This window comes from Melitaea cinxia, chromosome 2 (genome assembly GCF_905220565.1).
Source record: "Melitaea cinxia chromosome 2, ilMelCinx1.1, whole genome shotgun sequence".
NCBI lineage: Eukaryota > Metazoa > Arthropoda > Insecta > Lepidoptera > Nymphalidae > Melitaea > Melitaea cinxia.
The window spans coordinates 4,103,024-4,124,091 of record NC_059395.1 but is presented as its reverse complement, the minus strand read 5'-3'; the positions used below and the strand labels follow the sequence as shown (position 1 = coordinate 4,124,091).

General features: G+C 34.2%; 1 protein-coding gene across 1 annotated transcript; it reads left to right on the top strand.

Annotated features, from left to right (window-relative positions):
• The first annotated feature begins 2,292 nt into the window (after positions 1-2,292).
• On the top strand, positions 2,293-18,054 carry LOC123667174 (FERM, ARHGEF and pleckstrin domain-containing protein 2-like). Its single transcript, XM_045601146.1, has 16 exons — positions 2,293-2,323; positions 2,554-2,742; positions 3,036-3,129; positions 3,373-3,499; positions 7,254-7,419; positions 8,460-8,552; positions 8,978-9,045; positions 11,117-11,297; positions 12,202-12,339; positions 12,587-12,684; positions 12,924-13,047; positions 13,659-13,808; positions 14,523-14,626; positions 15,270-15,412; positions 15,709-15,825; positions 17,698-18,054. Exons 1-16 carry the CDS (start codon positions 2,293-2,295, stop codon positions 17,741-17,743), a joined length of 1,869 nt encoding a protein of 622 aa, XP_045457102.1. The 3' UTR covers positions 17,744-18,054.
• The last annotated feature ends 3,014 nt before the right edge of the window (positions 18,055-21,068 follow it).

Below are 21,068 nucleotides of genomic sequence, written 5' to 3'. Positions count from 1 at the left end.
TATAGAGCATACATTTTAAATTTCGTCTCTTACTTTAAAAACATAGGCCTTTCATACAAACTTCCGACCCCCGTTTTATCTTTTATGTCCTATACAAAACCTATTTGCCAAATTTCAAGTTTGTAGGTGTTATAATTTCGGAGATTTCGTGATGAGTGAGTAAACCTACAATCCCCCGTTTTAACCCCAAAAAGGGGTTGATTTCTAAAGATACATTATTTGGACACCTTTTCACCATCTATAGAGCTTACATTTGAAATTTCAAGTCTCTTACTTCAAAAACATAGGACTTTCATACAAACTTCCAACCCCCGTTTTACCCCCTTAGGGGTCGTTTCTCATAAAACCCCACCCCTTTGTGACCCCAAAACAGAAGTTGTACTCTTCAAAGTTGCCAATTTGTCAAAAGAAATATGCAGATTTAAAAAAATTTGTAGAAAAACTGGTAATTCCGAAAAGATTCGCTTTCGCAAAAGAATATTTAGATTTTAAGACCAGCGCAAAAGTCAAAGATTGTTTACCTGACACCGATGTTGAAGACGATTGTTAAAGTAATTATTTTTAGTTTATTGAAGCTAAAGAAAGTACTGATTATTTTTAAAGGTTTGTAGGGTTTATTATAACAAAAATTGTTTTTTATTTATACTTATATGTTATGACAGAAACTGTTGATTGTTAATGTTTTATGGATTAATACGTAATAATGATTGTTTTAATTTCGATTAGTGCAAGAAGGTACATCATGTTTTGTTTAGGTCTAATTGTAATTTTTTTTTCAAATATTAAATTAAACTGATTTGTATTCTTAAATTCAATTGGTCAAATTATGGTCTAAAAACCGAAACAATATGTTAAAAATACTTTCTGATTTTTTTTACATAAACATAATATCAAAAGTACATTTATTTCTATTATATACGTTTTATTTCTTTGACTCTTACTGCAGGCTGTTTAGCAACCTCAGTTCAATTGATTTACCTTTACTACAATTAGATTTTTCGGGTTATGCAAAATAATACTAGTTACTACGTACTGATGACAAAATATCAAACATTGTTCATTATTATGCGGTTTTTATAGGTGATGTTACCTAAAGTAATGATCGTTACCACATTTTTTCTTTCCAAAAAAAAGTGCGATTTTTGTCGTTCCATACGTTTACTTACTTCAGTTACTACGTTTTAATGGATTGTAAAATATATTGTCAAATGTCGTAACCCACAAAATATTATTTTAAATAAACTTTAGGTTAAATCCATTTAAGATAAGCTATTTAGCAAAAAATCATAAATATAGTGTCAAAAAATGGCAACTCTAGGTCCATAATAACGCAAGTTATGATTAAAATTAAAAAAAAACAAAAAGTTTTTCTGCTCTGGTGAACAATTGTACTTTTGTGGATTACTACCTGTTTGCTTTCTAGCGTCGATATAGACATGTGCGTTGTAAAAGATATATGTAATTTATTTTTCACGATTATAGTTTTCATAAATTTTTAAATAATAAACACTAAGTTCTAATGTATGCAAAATCTTTTTTGCTGTCTCAATATGCATAATTGTTTTATTTTTAAGCAGTCATAAATATGTTAAGTTCGTTCATTTAACGGCTCACGTACGCACGCACACATGTACGTACATGCGCACGTACGCACGTCCTCACACACGTGCGCACTGCAACGAACCGCGCACGTAACATTAGTTAAATATTGTCGAGAGGCTATTAAACCTCTTTAGTTAGTGCAATAATATGGCATTAAAAAAATAATTAAAAAATCGTAGCTATTAAGTGTTTCGAATTTTCGATTGAAATTGTACAATCAGAATAGACTGTAATGTTATTTCATTGATATTATATGATTTTAATATCGTATTACGTATTGTTTTTTAATGTTTCGAACGTTACTTCCTTTTTGAATTTATATGTAATTTTAAGTGTACGATATCCCTGCAATACGCTAGCCCTCGGGTTGGGGATAGTAATACAATAAATAAATAAAATGAACGAATATCGATGTTTTCTATTTTGTCTTTATAATTTTGTTTTAACCTATACTATAATAGTGCAGCCAGGAAATACGTGTAAGTTTGTTATAATGTTGGCATGTTGTTATTTTATTGGTTAATCTGTTTGAATAAAAAAAATATGTTTTTTTTTATTATTATTACAGGCAGGGTTTTTGTTTAATTTTTAATTTATTATTTTTACAGGCTTATACATTTTTTTACTATTACACATATTTTTATATTAGTTTGCCGTTATTTTTATGTTAAAAGATTATTTTTTACATAAATGAATAATGTTATTGCCTTAAATAACTTTGGTAATATACTAATTTTATTCATTGAACCAAAAATAAAAATTTAAAACACACGCTTTAACAATCTTCATTTATAAACGCCTTTTAAAACTATACAAAATATAGATATTTAATTTTTACAACTTTTAAATTTTGTTTTCAACTTAATTTTGGTATTTCAACTTTATAATTATTTTAAATTATTTATCTAACACTTGAAAATCATATCACTAATAAATATAATATTTCAATAGATGTGACGTCACAAGAGGATCCAACGGTATCCTCAGCAAGTCTATGCATGTCGCCCAACGACACTACGGACACAACGGACGCGCCCGTGTGTACGTCCACGCCGTTCGAGAGACGCGTGACAAATGGATACAGACACGAGACGCTGGATAACAGGAGGGATTGCGACACTGTTAATGGGAATGTTCATGGTTAGTGTAGATAGGGCTTATGTATTGAATGGAATTAAATAACTTTATACATAAAATAACGAGCAAAGAATTTTCAGTGTCAGTCAGTTTTCTATCGAGTGTATAAGAATTAGAAAACGTGATAATTTTTAAATTGTGACTATTATTATTATGAAACGGAAAATATACGCCATCTAGCCATTTACAAGTTAATGCCTTAGCACCACACTTAGTGATTAATTTTATTTATATATTATCTTGATTTTTTGATCTCATACAAACTATTCCCAAAAGATTACTTCTTAATTTTGCAGTTAATATAGTGTCGGCGTCGACCAACAATATGGATGTCTTAAGCGGTGGAGAGAGTGACGCAGGCGATACATTGTCGAGGCGGAACAATAATAGGTAAATATTATATGCTAGAGGTTCTTACTATACTATGAATCAAATGTTTCCATTCAACTGATTTTAATGCGACAGTTGAAAATAATATAACATATTGTTACTACGAATTCCAGATGTTAGCAACTAAAAAAAAGTGTGTTTGTTACGTGTTAAAAGTCACAAACACATAAAAAACGATTTATCTTTACTTAACTAAGTACTAAAAAGTATATTAAAAAGTTTACAATATTTGTTTATTCTTAGCATACCATCCGGAGTAGCGGTAGCGGGAGACACAGGCAAGCGACGCGGCGACATAACGTATTATGTGGCTAAAGAATTACTCATGACGGAACGAACGTACAAGCGCGACCTGGAGTTAGTCACAGTTGTAAGTATTTGATTATATAATCTATCGCTTGTAGAGTGAAATGTTATTAAACGTTTTGGTTCTTATACTTACGCTATGAATATTTTTTTTTGTTTCTCGTGATATTTGAATGTTCTTTTAATTTAAACAATTTATAAATACTTTAAATAATAAAATTCTGAAGTTAAAACATATTAACGCTTGCTGTTATTACGGTACAGTGAGCTGAGCGTCAGCGTCAATCGTTTTACACTCATTCTCCATATTTTTTCTCCGCGGAGCTTATATCGTTTCTTAAGAGCCATTTCACAAAAATCGGTAACAATCCGCGAAATTGTAATATTTTAACGTCGTTAATCTCAGTGTTGGATGCAATAATGTAATTTATATTCTTGAAATATAATAGAGCAACCTTTGTTGTAGTCGATAGTCAGATCAGAATTTTGATTTATATTGTGTGTATAAAATTATTAACCTTTTCATCAGCCTCCTCCCTGGGTAAACGGTCGCAATGTATATTTTAAAAAAATATCGTAATATGTGGAATATAGTTTTGTTGAGGACTATCACAGATTTTTATTCCATTTGTATCTCTATTAAACGATAAAAAAAATTTAAAGTTACGAATATTTTTCAAATAAGTACAATTTTAAAAGCGATATTTTTCTTAGAAAACTAAGAAATTTTAACGAACTATCTTCATTAAAGTAAACTTACATCATTAAGGAATACAAAAATAATTAAAAGATATAATCATTTTATAATAAAAAGATAGTATATATTACCACGCATCAAGCCCAGTAAATCAGTCGAGCGCTAGCGCTCTTAGAGGTAAGGTCCACGCCAAATTCTGCGCAGCCGTCTCTTTCGCTCACACGCGCCAAGCGCCTGTTGTTATAGCGGATAAACCGCATTTGATACTTTCATAATAAAATAAACATATTACGAAAATGACTGTAAAATAATATAATGATAATTTCTGTAAACAAATGTATAATTTAATTTTCTTTTCTCACATTATCAATACAAATAGGCATTTCAATCTGTTTGTCTTGTTATTTGTTAATTAATATGTTTGTCGGTTTCGATGTCATAAAATGCTATTTTATTCATATCGTAAATATTAGATTCATTCGTAAACTGAAAAAACTAAATCAATTTAAAGAAAAATTATTTCATAAAATTGAATTTTTATTTTTATTTTAAATTTATTGACTGTTGTTATATAACATACTTGAAATATTTAACAAATTAATTATGTAAAAAACATTTTATACTATATATTATATATACCATATATTATACCGGGTGATTTTGAAAGCGTTTTGGAAACGAAAATTTTGAATTATTTATCAATAACAGAACCTATATATAACGTTAATTTAATAATATATGTATTTTTTTTTTCATCAAAGTCGATATTCATATCGTTTACAGATAAAAAGTGAGAACCAGTAGTAGCGCTACACGGTAGGTACATTCTAAAAATAGAAATACTATACGTTTTAATAGCGAGTCACAAAATCGTATTAGCCAATAAAAACAAAGCTACCGAGTTGCGCCGGAGTCGACCAATGACGGCGTTGCTCACTTGTCCTTGTAATCGTCGGCGTCCCGCGTCCCTGGCTTTCAGTCGGTCAGTAATACCATAGCGGTACATGCGTAAACAAGGTCAAGGACGTTTAAATTATTATTCGCCGGAGTTTGAAGATGTTCTTGAGTACTTCGAGTGCGATCCCTGGCGGAGGACAAGGATGGCAGCAAGAGAATTCGATGTTAGCCAAAACTTCGTATGGAAGATATTACGTACACAAGGATTACACCCGTATCATTTTCGTAAGGCTCACGTAATAAACAACGCACCGGAAAGAATCGCCTTTTGCCAGTGGTTGTTAAATAATACAAACGACAACATACTCTGGACGGACGAGTCACTGTTTACTCGAGTGGGACTATACAATGTGCACAATGAGCATTACTGGGCTCTAATTAACCCCCACTTGATACGAGAAAACCATCACCAGGTTTGTTTCAGTGTGAACGTGTAGGCCGGTATTATTAACGACCAACTAATAGGGCCTATTTTTATTGATTATCAGCTCAATAACGTGGAATTATTTTGTTTGGTCATCTAACCGGCAATTCGTACTTAGAGATGTTAAGGAGAGTAATATCTGAGTTAGTAGACGATGTACCTGGACAGTGAGTTTAGTGATAGGTGGATAGGTCGAGGAGGGCCTGTGTCTTGGCCACCTGGAAGTCCAGACTTTACGCCACTGGATTTTTTCTTGTGATCGGAAATAAAAAGTTATACACGTCAGTCATTATGAAAGCTGTGATGATTTACGCATTGCGATAGTGGACGCTTTTGATAAAGTGAAAAGTGATCAAGACACATTAAGAAAATTAAAAGACAATTGTATTAAATGCGTACATTTGTGTATTGAACGCAGCGGACTCCATTTTGAGCAGTTGCTTCGATACAGAGAAGTGTAAATAGTGTAAATAAACTGTTAATAGGTATGTAAGTTAATTATTCTGTAGAAAACTCCGATTTTTTAAATACGCCTGAAGTTTATACCTACAGTCCGTTTATAAATTGATTTTTTGTGAAAAGAACAATCGTGGTTAATAATCGAAAAGAAGTTTAAATAAAATAGGTATTTCTGACGGTCCTAAGCCCGTGTAAAGTATGAAGGACAAACGAGTCTATCTACGTAAGTACTCGCTAGCTCGCGCCTATAGGTATACCTACTTTTATCAACCGAAACGCGCACGGACGTGTTTCATTCATATAAAATAATGAATGAATGATCAGTGCCTTACTACTTTCCAAGTCGATCGAATAAAAATGAATATTAAAATTGAAACTTTTTTTTAGTCAACATTACAATTGATTTATCCATTTTTATATGTACTATAGATGATTCCAAAGTAAAATATTTCGTTTCCAAAACGGTTATAAAATCACCGTGTATATTATTAATTTTTATTATACATTAGAAAATGATCAAGATGGTCTTTTGGTTGTCACACTATACTTACTAGCACAAAGATCGCGCGGCTCGTACGACTCGCGCGATGTGACCAAATTTACCTAAACTCGCAGAGCGTAAAATTGCGAAATGACTCTTAAGGAGTTAATTCCAATATTAATTTCCTAATTGTGTTTCCTCGCAAACGAAAAGAACCCGACTTGAATTACATCGACAAGTAGTACGACGTAGGTAGTCGATAGAACAGACAATTAGGTATGTACGTATTATTAGGGTTATCTCATAAATTTATTATCTGATTTCGTTTAAATTTAAATGTGATCACACGACAAGCACCAGCTTACGAATAAAAAAAGAATCATCAAAATCGGTACACTTATTAAAAGTTATGAGGTAGTAAAATTTCAGTCAAATTAAGAACGCCCTCCCTTTTAATGAACTTCCAAAAAAGGAGGTTTTTAATTTGATTGCATTTTATTTTAATGTATGTTACCTCAGAACTCTTGACTGGGTGGACCGATTTCGATGATTTTTTTTTAAATCGAAAGTGTTGCGTGTCCTGTTGTCCCATTAAAATTTGACCGAGATCTGATTACTACTTTTTGAATAGTCTTTGATAACGCGTATTTACTTGACTATTGTTTCGTGTCCCTACGTTGTTTTAATTGTCAATATAATTGAAGTCAGTTTTTTTTACTTTGCGAGCAAACACAATTATTTGATTCCGATAAAAACATAGAACCGCCACAATATATGCAGACAGTGAGCGCTGTTCGCAGACGTGGTCGAAGCGCGTGGGGTCGCTGTGCCGCAGCGCGGCGGGCGGCGCGGAGGCGGCGGCGCTGGCGCGCGCCTGCCTCGCGCTCGAGCCGCTGGCGCTGCCGGCCGGCGCGCTGCTCGCCCGCCTCGACCGCGCGCTGGCCTCCGAGCCCGCCGCCCACGAAGGTACTGTGCCGCTCGTGTGCTCGCGTACGTGGGGTCGCTGGCGCGCGCCTGCCTCGCGCTCGAGCCGCTGGCGCTGCCGGCCGGCGCGCTGCTCGCCCGCCTCGACCGCGCGCTGGCCTCCGAGCCCGCCGCCCACGAAGGTACTGTGCCGCTCGTGTGCTCGCGTACGTGGGGTCGCTGGCGCGCGCCTGCCTCGCGCTCGAGCCGCTGGCGCTGCCGGCCGGCGCGCTGCTCGCCCGCCTCGACCGCGCGCTGGCCTCCGAGCCCGCCGCCCACGAAGGTACTGTGCCGCTCGTGTGCTCGCGTACGTGGGGTCGCTGGCGCGCGCCTGCCTCGCGCTCGAGCCGCTGGCGCTGCCGGCCGGCGCGCTGCTCGCCCGCCTCGACCGCGCGCTGGCCTCCGAGCCCGCCGCCCACGAAGGTACTGTGCCGCTCGTGTGCTCGCGTACGTGGGGTCGCTGGCGCGCGCCTGCCTCGCGCTCGAGCCGCTGGCGCTGCCGGCCGGCAGGGGACGGTTTTTTTTTATGTATACATAATTACATACACTTACGCCGAGTTGCACGAAACAAAATTAAAATTTAAGTAGAGATTAAACTAATTTAATCACAAGAATTTCATAAAATTCTTGCGATTAAATTAGATTAATCACTACTTAAATGTTAATTTCTTTTCGTGCAACTCGGCGTTACACCCATACATGCACACATACATACTTACATTACATTACATATATATACTTATCCCCATCGGCAGGGAGTTAGTGACAAAAGGACCAGGGAAACAGGGGCCTGCCTTGTTTGAGCATTTGCTCCTACTTCTTAACTTTAATCAGATGGTTATGATAATTAAATGTTTCGTCAACCCGTATTTGAGCAAAACAAGCCTTATCCCAGCAGTAGCAAATTTACTGACTGATTCACTTCGGTTCTGTTAATCGTTTTTGCATTTCAGTGTCCAGCCAGTCCCTTTTTAGCAACTTTATTCGTAGTCGTGTTTTAGTTTTTAACGTTCTAAAAATAGTTATCATACATTTTTTTACAGAAGTGGATTTGGAAACTCTGCTTGCGTTACCCGCGGGACCGTTTCTTGCGTACCTCGATCGAATTGTCTCATGTATCGATTTACCGATCAAAAGCGATGGTAAAAAGCATGTCGGTATAACGTTGTAGAGTCCGTGCCATAGTAGCGCTATTGAAAATGCCATAGACCATTATCATTGTTTATGCTGTTCTGATTGAAATAAGTCTGTCGTTAATAATTCAGTATGAACTTGTAGTAAAAAATTTATAATTGCATTTGCGCATGAACACATACATAACATTGTTAATATTGTTCAAATATTTGTTTACTAAAAAAATTTTTTTTCATGGATATGATTATAACTTTTTCGTGACCATTACTTTTTAAAATAGTTTCATTAAAAGCTCCATTGCCAATTTTGTGTGTTTAAATAAAATGTAATTGTCTTATGTATAAGTATGTCATATTTGAAGCTATATACTCGTATAAATGTCTAATAAATAAAAGTGTGTATTTTTACTGTACATAATTTGTTGCAGATAATGAAGAACCAGAATATAAGAAAGTTGCTGAGTTACTAAGCGACTATTTGACCAACACATCTGACGTACGTATAATTACAAACGTTTATAGTTATAGTTTTTTATGATTTATTATGACATAAATGTTTACTCTTATTTATGAGAATTTGATGTATAGGCTCGTGTGTGTGCACGCGCTTACGCATATACAGACAAATACAATTTGCACCCATCAGACCCATGCACGCACTTTATTAAAAGATTTTTTAAAATGTAAAAGTTGCTTTACTTATTCTATAATATAAAAATGAGTCGCTGAATGTGTTGCTAAGCGCAAAACTCGAGAACGGTTGGACCGATTTCGCTAATTCTTTTTTTAAAATATTCCTTGAAGTACGAGGATGGTTCTTACGGAGAGAAAAATTCTAAAAAAAAAAAAATTGAAAATTTCCTGAAAAAGTCTAAAAACAACACTTTTCTATACTCCCATACAAAAGATTTGTGATAATACTTAAAAGTCAATTTGAACTTTAATACCATACGATAAAGTTTGTGTTAGGCGATACGAAGTTCGCCGGGTCAGCTAGTCTACAATAAAAGTCGATTGAATTTTAATACTACGGTTTTAGGATTAAGCAAAATCGGATTTTTCTTGCATACTTTATTTTATTTATTTTTTTATTAAAAAAAACCAACAGCGTTTTAGTTAATACATACTATAAACAATTAAAAAAATAAGGCCAATAACAGGATTCCCTTTATAATATTTATAAGACTATTACGTTGTTGCATTCGGAACAATTGGATGGCGCGCTTACAATAGGGTATTCCACTATGTTTGAAAAAGTACTTCGAAATGTTGATTTTCCAATAAAAAGCCACAAAAAAAAAAAATATATTTCGGCAGAATAAACACGCTTTCATGCCATAAAATTAAATTACATTTTAAACCTATTTTATTTCCGTGAAAACGTTAATCAGTCATTTTAGTGACGTAATATGGTTAATAACAAAAGTCGTGTATGACGTATGTAAGACCGAACTCGTTCAATACGTCAAAAGTTCAATACCTTATACATATACTCTTTGTCGTTCAACGTTAACAGCTACAAATATTTGATGTTTTTGTGTAAAATAATGAATTACAATAGCTATCGTTGGTGTGTAGTATCTAGCTGTATAAATACTAGCATTAAAATACTATTAAATCTTAATTTGGCAGTAACATAAGGAATAAAACATAACCAGACACTTTTTAACACTATTTTTCAAATTAGGTATACCTACATTAAAAAAAAAAACAGTATAATATAACAAGTAATACAAAGATATTTTCCGAAATAACACAGCAGTCCGCAGAATAGAAGTCTGGTTTACATGCAAAAAACTTTACAACCATCATTCAATCAATTTTTGGCAGATTCGTACTATCTGCTTTTATAAAACCTTTTTGCATTTTAATAAATAAATAGGTACAAATGAAATGCACTAACGAAAGAGCGCAAGTATTACTCCTTGAAGTTAAAGTTGATACTACCTAGCTGTTTACAGCTGTGACAGAACTATGTTTTTGTTATTGCTCGTATGACGTCATACCATGGCGGGTCGTGTTTAGGTCACATGATATACAGATTAAAATATACGACTTTTAATTTCAATATAATAAAACAATAATGTGCTTTAATGATTCCAAATCAGAATATTTAAGTGTATTTCTACACAAATTTTAATTTTTATCAAATTTATAATTTATTTTTCACTACTGAAAGTGCCCTATAGACACAGCTATGGATCAATTTTTTTTTATTAGTCAATAAATGTCGATGTTTCAATGTGTATAATATATAATAATGTTTTTTATCATATAATAAAAAGTTATTTTAATAATATTCATTAGTTAATTAAATTGATATTAGACAGACATATTATGTGTGTCATCACACAGTAATTTTTAATACTTAATTTATTTATACTCTTTATTGTTCATCAAAAAGGATTTACATAGCAACAAAAAAAATGCACAAGAGGCGGCCTTATCGTTAAGACAGCGATCTCTTTTAGGCAACCTTAGGATAGGAGTGATAGGACCCATATAGTCAATGATTGGACTGCTCTCGATGACTTAAAAGGAATGAATGTGACCGCATGTGGGCGCAGGCGTACAAGTCGTACACGGAGCAGGCGGCGGGCGCCGTGGCGCTGGTGGAGAGCGCGCGGCGGCGCGGCGGCGAGGGCGCGCGCCACGCCGCCGCCTTCGAGCGCGCCGCGCCGCTGCCGCTCGCCTGCCTGCTGCTGCGGCCGCTGCACCGCCTGCAGCACTACGAGCGGCTCGCTCACGGTACCCCGCTGCCACCGCCATCACCAAAACCACCACCACCACTGCCGTAGCTACCACCACCACCACCACTACCATAGCTACCACTACCACCACCACTACTACCACCCACACTACCACCATCACTATCACTACCACTGCCATCACTATCACTACCATCACCATCACTACCATCACTATCACCACCACTACCAGCAACACTACCACTACCACTACCACGCTTTTCATTTGCTTTTGTGTATGGCGTATACGTATTGCATTTAATCGTGTCGCTTTGCTGCCGTGGTTACTCTACTTGGCTTCTGCTTTGTACCAGGGCTACGTCACTACTGTTAGAATTTTCTAAAGGGTTATGTTAAACGTAAAATAAATATGAATTATTAGATATTGTCCTATTATTGTTAATACGCTTCAGCCTGTAATATCCCACTACTGGGCATAGGCCTCTTTCCCCATATATGAGAAGGATAAGAGCTTAATCCACCACGCTGCTCCAATGCGGGTTGGCGGATATATTCCTCACTATGAGTAACGATCGCTATCAGGTGTACATGATAATAACCGGGATCGACGGCTTAACGTGCTCTCCGAGGCACGGTGGGGAGACCCACAAGGACTGCACAAACACCCAGACACCCCCCCACGGCAAACACCTGTATGGCTAATACAAATGTTTGTCATGTGTGGGGATCGAACCCGCAACCGCCCGCGCAACAGGTACAATCCATGGCTGTAACCGTTGCGCCAACGCGGCGTCGGCGTTATTGTTAATAATAAATACTCTATTTTTCTACTCTATTTTTTATCTCTTTTTTTACATGATTTTATATCACATTAAAGAAATATACATAAAGTACAATCAAAACTAGTTTGCTAAGATGTTTAGTAAAATATGTGTCTCATACAGAGCTTTGGTCGGCGACGGGTAGCAAGATGGCTCGTGCAGCGCTTGAATGCGCTCGAAGCCTTGCGGAAGCAGCGAATGAACAACTACGACATGTGGAGAACCACGCCGCGCTGTGTCAGTTGCAGCGAGATCTCGTTGGTAAGTATTAAACATTTCTTACGTATATTCACAATGCTCTATACATAATAACAATTTTGTTTTGTCAGAAATCTGTTTTATTATGTTTTTTCTTGTAGACGTTCTGCTGTGCTAAGTTTTGTATAGAGTATAAATAAGAGTCCAACCCAATTTGTAAATCTGTACAAAACTATCTATAAATTCTAATCAATTCCACGTAGCAATAGGATTTTCATAACTTGACAGTCATATTGAATTTCTTGTTCAGGATATGATAAGTTGCTGGTCGCAGACCGAGAATTTATAAGATTGGGCTGCGTCTATACACACACTTCAAAGGGATTGCAACAAAGAATGCTGTTTTTGGTATGTTGTCTTACTTGGTACTACAGTAGTGCCTTTTCTTTTGGCTTGTTTAGCAAAATTCAATTTTTAAACTAAAATCTTACTATAACCGAAATAAAATGTAGCCTATGACATTCTGACTGAATGGGATAATTTAACTTTTAACTGGTGAAAAATAAATCCCCCAAAAATCCCCCAAAAAACTATATCTTTATTATATTAGTATAAGAATTAATGACATTTTGCGTGTTTATCCATAGTTCAACGACATTCTCATCCTGGCTTCGAAGTGTTCGAGCGGTCAGTTTCGAGCGCAGGCGGTGTTGCCGCTGCAACAGTTGACTATCGAAAATGCGGATTTACCTCATTCCTTTGTCATTAAAGGTATGCTTATCAATAGTTAATGTAGGCAATATGGCAGTGTTTTATTTATTGCATAAAGTCGTACAAATCGTAAATCTACTAAGTCTTGTGGTACACATTTTATCATTTTTTTTCCTCTTAACAAGTCTATTTGCTAAAAAAATTTCTTTATTGATAAGGCTAATCGTATAGCATAGTCTTCAGAATAAGAAAATAGTAAATCATTACTGTCATTTAGCTTAACCGCGCTCTTAACCAAATATATAGTTGTAAATTAGACCAGCTGTTTTTACTTCAACAGGTCAATTTGAACACGCCGTTCTAATTCTATATGATTTAATTGATCAAGGGGTATGTCCCTGATCTAAAGCGCCTAAGTGACAGCGATTACAAACCATTTTCTCAAAGTAAATAAACTAAACTGTTAAATTTGCTTTGTTGTGTACAATATTAAATTAAAAGTTTATTTGGTTGGATTGTTTGACGGAAGAATTTTTTATTTTTTTCTAATAAACCCTATTAAATTTTGCTTAACGCATGTAGTTAAAGATCGGGATTAAAGCGAAATTTTCTTTCTATGATAAGAATGATGCCGATCCGGTTTGTATTTAAATATTTCCTTACGTTCCCAGTGACTGACGAGTCTCGACTGACGCTAAGCAGCAGCGAGAGCGAGTACGCCGGGTGGAGCGCCGCCGTAGAGGACGCGATAGCCCGCGCACGCGACCGCCCGGCGCCCACGCCCGGAGACTTGCAGCTTTCCAACGCACTGCCTGACTACGGTACGTACACAACTTGTGCTCTAACTACGGTATCTACTTGCATACTCGTCCTTAACCCAGTTTTTTTTAATGCTTAAAACATGTTTTTTAAATAAATGATCTAGTCAGAGATAATTTTTGGGACGCTTTCTGTAAGAAAGCGTTTCCACTTAGTGAACGTCGAATGCGGATAGTTTTCCGTTCCGCGATAAATACTTATGCTACAGAACAGTCTTATTACTATATACATTTGGTTAGTAAGCTAATTTTGATTATTTAGGAAAAGCCAAAGTATTATCTACAGTTTGATTGTGCTTTTTAACAGACTTCAAAAAAGGAAGAGGTTACTCAATTCAAACGCACATATATATATATATATATATATATATATATATATATATATATATATATAACAACTTATACAATTTCGTTGGTTATGAACCGATTTTGATAGTTCTTTTTTTGTTGGAAAGGAAATATCCCAAGTGTGATACCATGATAAGAAAATCAGGATCTGATGAGGGAATCCCAGAGAAATAGAGGGGAATCCTTGAAAATCGTAGTGACGACTAGTGCGTTTGTTAATTTTTTCCGTCTACTTGCGTCGTATTACTTGTCGATGTAATTGAAGTCGTTTTTTTTTTGTTTGCAAGCAAACAATTATTATTAACAATCAACAACCGAAACTGGAATTAGTTGAATGTAATGTAATCAATAGAATGTGTCTGTGCCCAGAGGAGAGTGAAGGCGCGGGCGCGGGCGCGGGCAGCGCACTGGCGCACGTGTGCTGGCACCGCGCCGCCTCGCTGCGGCGGGCGCAGCTGCACCGCGCCATGCGGGTACGCTCGCCGACTGCGCACACTACACTATCGACACATTCACTACACTACTTTACGCACTGCCTACACGACTACTACGACTACTACACATTGAGTACACTACTACTACTACTACTACACATTGAGTACACTACTACTACTACTACTACACATTGAGTACACTACTACTACTACTACTACACATTGAGTACACTACTACTACTACTACTACTACTACTACACATTGAGTACACTACTACTACTACTATACATTGGTACACTACTACTACTACACATTGAGTACACTACTATTACTACTACACACTGCGTACACTACTACTACTACTACACATTGAATACACTACTATTACTACTACACACTGCGTACACTACTACTACTACACATTGAGTACATTACTGCTACTACTATACACTGCGTACACTACTACTACTACACATTGAGTACATTACTACTACTACACATTGAGTACATTACTACTACTACTATACACTGCGTACACTACTACTACTACACATTGAGTACATTACTACTACTACACATTGAGTACACTACTACTACTACGCAATGTGTACACTAATAATTTTTAATGAATTATATTATACTGTGTCATTTATTACACAAAATGTGTATTATTATCAACAGAGCCAACTGTCCGGCTACTTACTACGAAAGTTCAAGAACTCACATGGCTGGCAGAAGCTGTGGGTGGTGTTCGCGATGTTCACATTGTTCTTTTATAAGACGTGTCGTGACAACTCGCCATTAGCCTCGCTGCCTCTGCTTGGGTGAGATTACTAACATAATAATAAATTATCAAGAGATATGCTAAAATTAAATTGCTCCAACATTTGAGGATTGAGATACTTTATTTACTCATAAGAATTTGTAATTCAGTCATGAGAGTCTTTTTTTGTATTTAACGGGTAACTAAAATAAAACTATTTTTCTTAAAAGAGTTTTATTTTTTTATTTTTTTTTTGAATGGTAAAAAGAGAACTTTAAATCCACGACTTGTCCATAACACTGTTACTTACTAAATACATCTATATTTAATTATCTTTTAATTAATTACACATGATAGCTACAACGTGGGCGCGCCGGTTCCGAGTGACGGCATCGACAAGGAGTTCGTGTTCAAACTGCAGTTCAAGAACCACGTGTACTTCTTCCGAGCGGACAGCCACTTCACTTATAGCAGGTATGGCTATTTACACTATAGTAATATTATGAAGCTGAGGTGTTTGTTTGTTTGAACGCGCTAATCTCAGGAATTACTGGTTCGAATTGTTTTTTACAAAAGTAATGGATATTGGCTATATAATAAGCGGAGAATTCTTTCTATGTTGCGTGATTATGTGTGTGTCAAGCTTTTATGGATATAGTACGTACTTGTGTGACGACAGAAACTAATGTAATTCTTTACTTAAATATTTGCAAGTTGTTTTTTTTTTTATTGTACGAGTATATTCACTACAATAAAGCGTTAAGAATACTTGTTGCTCACGCACGATTGTCGCGAGTTAAAATAATTATTTTATTGAATGTTCTCGCACGATAAGGCGAGTAGAAAACGTATATCGCTCGGACGACAGCTACAGTATCACACATATCAAAACTGTATGCGTTTCAATCCGTATCATCGTGATAATACATAGTGATCATGGGTAATTACCTAATAACAAATTTCATTTATCTCAAAGTCTTTACTTTCCTAGAAATAATGAGCACGCATAGCGCCGTTTACATGATAAATGAACCACAAATGACTGATATTCCAAACCAATTGTTTTGGTTTTTTATTTATTTAATTTGTATTCGCTCCAGCCTGTAATATCCCACTACTGGGCATAGGCCCCTTTCCTCATGTAGGAGAAGGATCAGAGCTTAATCCACCACGCTGCTCCAATGCGGGTTGGCGGATATATTCCCTACTATGAGTAACGATCGCTATCAGGTGTACATGATAACAACCGGGACCGACGGCTTAAAATGCTCTCCGAGGCACGGTGTGGAGACCCACAAAGACTGCACAAACACCCAGACCACGGCAAACACCCGTATGGCCAATACAAATGTTTTTTATGTGCGAGGATAGAACCCGCAGCCGCCAACGCAACAGGTACAATCCATGGCTGTAACCGTTGCGCCAACAATTTTATTTGTATAGCTTTAATTATTAGTCAAAGTTACAATGGGACTGGCGTCGTGTTGAATAAGTCCATAAATAAGATCTGTGCCTCCTGTGACAAGTGATACTAGACGAAAATCATTATTTTACAGAACAAAATAAAATTAAAATTTCTTCTTCGTGAACTAAGTGGGCTAGGTTTAACTTAAATATTACCTTTTGTAGAGTGAAGTAGCTTTGATAATACATTTTCGTTTTTGTAGTAAATATTAAATTGAATCATTTCGAGTTGTACCTTTTTTCATATTCACTAAGTGTTACAATTATGTCATAAATTATACTAGTACAGTTAAATTACTTTACACCCATAACTTATCGTTGTTTAAATTCTAGAATAATTATACTAAATCAACGTTCCTCAAACAATAGATAACTCTTTAGATTTATTTATTTTTATCATTTGGCCATTCATACAATATACCTGAATTTTACCAGTTTAGAAAAATATTAGGTTCAAAGGGATATAACTCTAGATTATTTCAGTGTTCACGAAAAATGTACTGAAAATTGAATACAATCGCATTTAAATCACTAAGTACGAAAAAAGTATAGAATACTTCGAGTCATTGATTACCGATAAACGGTTACAACTTGACAAGTATCGATATTAACGATTTTTTTTACACATATCACATTGTACAAAAAATATTTCCGTAACTATAGCAGATGGAAATACGTGACTCAGATCAAACAAATCTTGATTTTTTCTAATAATGCCTATGAGCACATCATTAAAATACAAGAAAACAGAAATATAAAAATATATATCTGATTATAATTTATATAGGATTTGAATTTCATTGCTTAGATTCAGATTTCAGCCGTAATACATTCTTATACATTGTTTTTATATGTATGTTTATTTCAAATTTTTGTTCACAGATGGATAGAAGTCTTAAAAACCCCGATGGCTTCAGACAGCAACTGAATAATGTTAACTATAGTAAAACTCCAAATTTGTAAGAAAAATTTAAAATAAGAATACAAAAGAAATGTTTTAATATAGTAAAACCATTAACATTGGTGCCATAAGTTGATAGGACGCTCTGTAAAAAATAAGCAAATTTTTAATTAGTAAAAATATCTGTACACTTTCAAAAGATCTTGCCTATATTTATTTCGTAAACAGGTAGGTTTCGTTTATTTATATCAATTATATTAGTACAGATTTTAAGTGGAGTGGAGATGTTATTGATTCTTGTTATTTTCATTTGTTGAAATAAAAATTTCTTTTATTAATCCACTAATTTTTATTCAAGGAATTAAAACGACAGAAAAAGTAAATAACATGAAAAATAAAAATGGCGCGTAATTCGAAAGATGTAAAAATGTTTTATGACATTTTTAAAAATTCTTTTTTTTTTTAAATTATATATATCAAATAAGTTTTTATGCTAAGACTGTAAAAAAAATTAGGTGTGGTGAGTACGACCCTCCAGAGACCGTTCTACGGTCGATAATACTTACGTATATAATATCTACTGTTCTTCCTGAACGTGATTTCACTTTTTCATTTTAATTTTTTTTTTATCTGAGGTGGGGTATAATGATGGGTTTATCGTCTTTGTTTTCGAACTCTTCTGTTATAATATAAGCAGGCGTGAGTCTTACCATTGATACAGTAACAAGTCTGTCTTTATATTTCCAATACTTCGTGTGGTCCGGTATATGAAGGTTGAAGAACTTCTCTGTGATGCCTTCTTCTCTAAGGTAAACATGACTCGTTAAAAAGAAGTCTTTGAAAACGAAGATGGACTTATCATAATGTCTGGAAACTGATTGAGGTCTGATGTTTTTACTGACAAATATTAATCGTTTCATTACATTAATCTTTAAAAAGAAAACAAGTTTTAGTAGTTCATTCATATCATTGGCGTGGTCTTACTATGCTTTTCCCAAAAATCTTCCTGTTTGAGTGTTAAGATTATAAAACAGAGCAGTTAGTCATGAAATGCTATTTTATAAGTATAATTAACAATTGTTAAATGCATACTAACTTATTTATTATGATATTTGTACAAATAAAAGACGGTACGTAAAGAGTAAAGACATACTAGTAAATTAATTTAGTTATTCAGAGATATATAGGAAAGACATTTGACTGCGATAACAGAAGAAAAGTAATTCCTACTTATTTATTTGTAAACAACTCATGGTTGTCAAAGAAATAGACAAACTTGAAATAAATTACTATTCTTCTCCGTAGTCTGATGAAATAAATGTAATTAAATTTATGTTACACATAATTAAGATGAATCATAATAATACGTATTAAGTATATATTTATTTTATTTATTAATAAAAATATTCACACAATTCTTTACTAACAGAAGAGAAGAGGAGAAGATAGCTTCTTATCTTCTGCCTTATCTTCTTTTTCTATTTAATAAAACTGCTAATTTTGAAGTGAATATAAGATTATATTGTCGAATATAATAGTACAATATTAGATGTTATGTTTGTTAGGAGGACATTCCAAAAAATTATGAATATCTTCAAAAAATTTTAACGTGACAATAAACTGAATGCCAAATTCATATTAAGTTTATAGATAAATTGGTCTAAACTTTTTTATAATTATTGTATTTGATGAACAAATACATAGGAAAGTGTACGTACATATAAAAATTACAAATATGTGTATGTATGTGCGTAGTATAGTAAAAAAATTGTAGAAAGGTTATTTGTTTAGTACAAACTATCGTCTATTGAATAAAATATTGTAAATTATCTGTATAAAAACGATTATCATAAATCACATTTTACGATATGAAAAGTGATAATTAGGTATGTGAACTTTTTCAATAATATCACTAGTAAGTAAATTATCTAAAAAAGGAAAGGGAGAAGTATAAAAAAAATATAATATAATATATATATTTTTTGGTTTAAATTTTGCGATTTATAATATGATATTTGGTGTTAAGAAATGTATCCATGTATAGTATCAATGGGAACACATGGCATGTTTTGTCTTTTAGCTATATGCATATTCAGATATTAATTTGCTATTTACATGAAAATATATCACTTTTTGTGACAGTATATCTGATAACATATTGATAATATTGAGAATAATTAAATAAGAAATGAAAATAACGATCTGTGACTTGAATGATTTTTTTTTAAATTTGTACAAAATATGTATTTTTTCGTAACTATTTAATATTATTTTCTTATTTAAGTTTTTTTATCGTTGAAATAAAGGAAAGCTTTCATAAATAATATAATGTTGTCTGTAAATATTTCAATTAAGTGTTTAATTTTATGAAATAAATAAAAGGAAAAATGTATTACGATTTATTGCAAGATTATTGTTAATAACAAATGAAAATGTTTAATTGAAAACAATTTTTACAAAAAATATAGGAAATCTTGTCTTGTAAATTAAATATGTTTAGTATATGTAGGCTTTGAACTCAGTAATCGCATTATTTATCTTGAAGATAAACTTAAATATTGTTTGTATACATTTTTTAAAATCCCATTTCTTCATTTTTGTCGATAAGGTTACTCTGTTTTAGTACATGAGTGTATATTTAACGCCAGATTTTAAAACAAATATTTTTAATGTTATGAATATTTATAAAAACGAATATAATCGAAAGATCAAAGCTTTTATATAATGTGTCATAAATTCTTAAATAATATTTCACAGACATTATTAGTTCCAATATCTAGCGTATCAAATATACTGGCCATAATAAGGAAAGGTTAAATAGTCACAAAGAAATTATGAGGGACTTTGTTTCGTAATCATGTACATCACAAAGGTCAACACAAGATTTTTGTATGAATTATAGAAATTGAAAATATGAGTTGTGTATTATTTAGTCGTATTTTTCTTAACCTTTCGTTTTTAACTATTTCATAGAGTCTTAGTACCATATACTCTCTGCTTTATGCTCGGGAATGCGTAAACGCTTTCCATTTAGTTAAAACGTTGTTCAAATATAATTTCTCCATTCCGACGACGTTCTAAGCCGAGGTGCGATATCACTAGAAGACACCCTTAGGATGAACGTCCCCCTGAGCCCTCTAAAAAGGCTCACATCGTCCTTCGCGGCCGGTGTCTATAGTACCTACCTGGCCCCCCACACCGGTGACGCTATAGCCAACAGTAACAATCATTTAAAAAAAAATGCAATATTATTATTGTTTTTATCTGTCTTAAATACACAAATAGGATAAGAGATTATTTTTATCGATTAGGAAAATTTCACAAAAAGATATCGTATAAAAATTGACTCATC

Coding starts and splice junctions, on each gene's coding strand:
- LOC123667174 (XM_045601146.1), top strand. CDS start 2,293: ATGAATAATGTTATTGCCTTAAATAACTTTG. Junction 8,553..8,977: donor TATCGATTTACCGATCAAAA/GCGATGGTAAAA, acceptor AATTTGTTGCAG/ATAATGAAGAACCAGAATAT. Junction 13,809..14,522: donor CAACGCACTGCCTGACTACG/GTACGTACACAA, acceptor GTCTGTGCCCAG/AGGAGAGTGAAGGCGCGGGC.